This window comes from Phasianus colchicus, chromosome 1 (genome assembly GCF_987193195.1).
Source record: "Phasianus colchicus chromosome 1, bPhaCol1.hap1.1, whole genome shotgun sequence".
Classification (NCBI taxonomy): Eukaryota; Metazoa; Chordata; class Aves; order Galliformes; family Phasianidae; genus Phasianus; species Phasianus colchicus.
Genome location: NC_143436.1, coordinates 197,613,636 through 197,618,019, shown reverse-complemented (window position 1 = coordinate 197,618,019; position 4,384 = coordinate 197,613,636). Strand labels below are relative to the sequence as shown.

At 51.4% G+C, this 4,384-nt stretch overlaps 1 protein-coding gene across 1 annotated transcript; it reads left to right on the top strand.

The window, feature by feature from the left end:
• On the top strand, window positions 1–1,874 carry LOC116239519 (hemoglobin subunit epsilon). The gene is made up of 3 exons (XM_031609631.2): window positions 1–143; window positions 245–467; window positions 1,515–1,874. Exons 1-3 carry the CDS (start codon window positions 52–54, stop codon window positions 1,641–1,643), a joined length of 444 nt encoding a protein of 147 aa, XP_031465491.2. The 5' UTR covers window positions 1–51; the 3' UTR covers window positions 1,644–1,874.
• Window positions 1,875–4,384: the final 2,510 nt, after the last annotated feature.

Here is a 4,384-nt window from a genome sequence, read left to right as displayed (position 1 = left end):
AGCTCCAAGCTCTGAGTGCTCCCACAGCCGCACGCCAACCCCGCTGCCACCATGGTGCACTGGTCCGCCGAGGAGAAGCAGCTCATCACCAGCATCTGGGGCAAAGTCAATGTGGAGGAATGCGGTGCCGAAGCCCTGGCCAGGTAGGTCTGCTCCCGGGATGGGCTCAGCTGCACCCTGGATACTGAAACCACTGCAGTTTTGGGAGGGGGTGTTAATGGTGTGTGCTTGTGTCCCTCTGCAGGCTGCTGATTGTCTACCCCTGGACCCAGAGGTTTTTTGCCTCTTTTGGGAACCTTTCCAGCCCCACTGCCATCATGGGCAACCCCAGGGTCCGTGCTCATGGTAAGAAAGTGCTGAGCTCCTTTGGGGAAGCCGTGAAGAACCTGGACAACATCAAGAACACCTACGCCAAGCTGTCGGAGCTGCACTGTGACAAGTTGCACGTGGACCCCGAGAACTTCAGGGTGAGATGTTGGCATGGGGAGATGTTGGCAGCCTGAGCCCATTCCCTGTGCAGTGCTTTGCTTTGAAACATGGGGGGCTGCCCCAGCCATGCTGGCGAAATGCTTTCTGTCTGGTGGAGTCAGCATCCCTGCATAGACCCAATGAGTGCAGAACTCTTTGCAGGACAGCAGGTGGCTTTCAGGATGAAAAGTTCCATTTTTTTGTGTCAGTGTAGCAATGGGAAGGAGAAAGTATTGTGAGACTGCAAACTAAAGGAGGCACTTGGGTTGAGGACAAATGAAAGCAAACCAGAGAAAGGTGCAGCCTGGGCTGGAGGAAGCAGAGGTGGAGGGATGTTCAGCAGAGCACTGAAGGAAGTCATACATCCTATAGAATTCTCTATGGGAAGATTAGAAGTTCTGAAATGATAGAGCAGGTTTCTGGCTTATCAAGTATGGGCTGCCTGTCTGGATCATAGAATCATAGAACCATAGAATGGCTCAGGTTGGAAGGGACCTCAAAACTCATAGAACCATAGAATGGTTGGGTTGGAATGGACTTATAAGCCCCCCAATCTCACCCCCTGCCATGGGCTGGGTGCCCTCTATCTTCTCAGGCTGCCGAGGGCCCCATCCATGGCTTTGGGCACCTCCAGGGATGTGGTTCCCACAGATTCACTGGGCAACCTGGGTTAGAATGGGCAGTCCCTCTTCCCCTAACACCTGCAAATAAAAATGTGTAGATTTCCTCATTTACAACAAACAAACAAACAAAGAAATAAATTACAAGCAGTGTTTTGCAAGGTGGATGTCAGGCCAAACCAGCATCCCAAGAATGGAGGAAAATAGTCTCAAGGCTTTTTCTCCACCCACTCTCCCTTTATTTTGGCAAGGATGGAGCAGACAACTTTTTTTTCCCCCAGACTCAGAGCTTTCTATGCAAAGAGTGAGCATTTGGGCCCAGCAGCCCCAGCAGCAAGCACTGAGGCTGTGCTGGGTAGGAAGAGGAGATGCTCCCTGGCCATCCAAGCAGCACTAACTTTTCCTGCTCTCCACTTTCTCCTGCAGCTCCTTGGGGACATCCTGATCATCGTCCTGGCTTCCCACTTTGCCAGGGATTTCACTCCTGCCTGCCAATTTGCTTGGCAGAAGCTGGTCAACGTTGTAGCTCATGCTCTGGCTCGCAAGTATCACTGAGCTGCATCACAGCCATGGCCATAGCCCCCAATAAACACCTGGAATGCATGTGGTCTGCCTGTCTGTGTTGGGGGGGCATGAGAGTGTCATGGGACTGCTGAGGCAGTGTTCTCATCACTCGGGTGCAGCCATGTGTGTGCTCTGCCTTGACATGCACATGGGGCTGGGGGGAGAAAACCCACACCAAATGCTGGAACACACTTGCAAGGGGCCTGGCACTGGGAGGGCATCAGAGAGGGCTGCAGGAGTAACTGGGGACTGGGAAGAAGGCAAGCCTGTTCTCCTGATTCTAGGTTAATCAGAAATGAGGTGATTCTGTGTTTTGCCCAAGGAGGCTGTGGATGCCCCATCCCTGCAGGCATTCAAGGCCAGGCTGGATGTGGCTCTGGGCAGCCTGGGCTGCTGGTTGGCGACCTGCACACAGCAGGGGGTTGGAACTGGGTGAGCATTGTGCTCCTTTGCAACCCAGGCCATTCTGTGATTCCATGATTTCATGATTCTGTGAAGCCAGCAGTGCCCAGGCACACAGCTCCCTGCCTGCTGCTCCAGCCCCCCACCCAATGGTCCCCATGGTGCTCAGAACTGGGCTACACATCAGGCTCAGTTGTTTGTTCATTGGGATGAGGGTTATAAGGTTGGCTTTTATCTCCTATTTTATTACCCACCAAAAGGAAAAGTATAAGATCATCCAGGGCTCTCTTTAGCTCCCTCCTACATCTCAGAATCACAGAATCATAGAATCCTTAGAGTTGGAAAGGACCCCTGAAGGTCATTGTGTCCAACTCCTCTGCATTTAACAGGGACACCACAGCTCCACCAGGTTGCCCAGGGCCTGATCCAGCCTCGCCTGCAAAGTCTCCAGGGTGGGAGCATCCAGCACATCTCTGGGCAGCCGGTTCAGTGCCTCACCACCCTCTCTGTAACAGACTTTTTCCTTACATCCAACCTAAATCTCCCCTCTTTGAGTGTGAAGCCATTTCTCCTTGTTCTGCCAGCACAGACCCTGCTCAAGAGCCTGTTCCCTTCTTTCCTGTCGCTCCCCTTTAGATACTGACAGGCTGCTCTCAGCTCACCTCGCAGCCTCCCCTTCTCTTCTCCATCTGCACAGCCCCAGCTGTGCAAAGTGACAGTAGTTCAGAACATGGAAAGTGTGGTTCAGGACATAGGTGCCGCTGAATGCTGTGCCTCTGGAGGGCAGTGAGGTTGTGGGTGGGTGGAGACACAGGGGATGGGATGGGGTGTTCCAGAGTGAGCTGACATGCTTTGTGCCTCCCATTAGGAAGGCTGTGACCACGGGGTTGGCTGTGCACGCAATCCAAGATGTGCTTTGGTGTTCCTTCACTTCTGAGGAATTGCAGCCCAGACCTCGTTCAGGTTTTGCTTTAAAATGATGGGAAAACCCTGAACCTCTATGAACTGCTGCACCGAATGGATGGGAAGCTCTTCTCATCTTCTTTAGCAGGTTGATGGATTGCTCTCCTCAATCACAGCAGCTCCTCTCAGAGCTGAGGCAGAGCTGCCAACCTCTAATGAATGAGCACTGTGCTGCCTCAGAGAGCAATAAGAGAACTTCCACTGTGACAGCAGAGTAACAACTGAATGGACTGTGTGAGAGGACTGTTAAAATTAGTTGGAAAAGACATTGGATGTAATAGAAATCAGCAAACTGAACTGAGCTGTGGCTGCAACCTCCCTCTTTGGCTGACATCCATCTCTGGGAGCTGCCCTCTGCAGACCCACATGCACAGCTGTGCAAACACTGTGGATGGTGAAGATGAAGATTCCTGCTTCATAGAACAACTGAATGGCCTGGGTTGCAAAGGAGCACAATGCTCATCCAGTTCCAACCCCCTGCTATGTGCAGGTTGCCAACCAGCAGCCCAGGCTGCCCAGAGCCACATCCAGCCTGGCCTTGAATGCCTGCAGGGATGGGGCATCCACAGCCTCCTTGGGCAACCTGTTCCAGTGCCTCACCACCCTCTGGATGAAAAACTTCCTCCTCATATCCAACCTAAACCTCCCCTGTCTCAGTTTATAACAGATCACGCTATCATAATAGATAGCATGCACAGCTTTAGTGGGTGTTAAGGAACAGAAGCAGTCAAATATCAGTGCTAGGACAGCTGATGGAGTTGGTGACATGAAAAATGCTGTGGTGGCATTTTGGTGCTTATGGGAGAAACTGCTGTGTTTGCTCCACAGGGAACCTCTTGCTTGGAAATAAACCGCTCACATTTTGTGTTTAAAACCCACTGAATCCATCAAACCTCAAAGCATTTTAAGAAACCCTGATTGGAAGTTTAATGCCTCTGAGGAGGCGGCGGAATAGAGCGCTGATAGACTGATAGATTTGCTCAGATACCCATGCTTGCTGCTGTAAGAGCAGCAGAATAAAGCAGCTCAATAAAGCAGCTCAATCCTTTTTTGGCATGAACCAAAAATATTCCTTCGGGACTGCCTGGGAGCAGCACCTCCACTTCCTTTCTGCACTGCTATCAAAATCTGATGTAATTGCAACAGCAGCACTGCTGCAAAGAGCTGGAGAAACGTGATTTGCATATGAAGGGATTTTTGATCCATTCCCTTTTGGTAACTTTGGAGGAATGAAGGTCTGAAACCCCGCCAGGACTCCTCATGGTGGTTCTGCCTCATTTTTCCATTTTTTTTCACCCCTTCTGCTTCTCCCACCCCTGTTTGCTGCCCTTGTAGCCCAGATTTGCTTAAGCAGGAGAACGAGAGAT

Excerpts from the sequence above, each read along its gene's own strand:
- LOC116239519 (XM_031609631.2), top strand. The coding sequence starts at position 52 with ATGGTGCACTGGTCCGCCGAGGAGAAGCAGCTCATCACCAGCATCTGG. Across the intron at positions 144-244 it reads GGTGCCGAAGCCCTGGCCAG|GCTGCTGATTGTCTACCCCT; the intron begins GTAGGTCTGCTC and ends GTCCCTCTGCAG. Across the intron at positions 468-1,514 it reads TGGACCCCGAGAACTTCAGG|CTCCTTGGGGACATCCTGAT; the intron begins GTGAGATGTTGG and ends TTTCTCCTGCAG.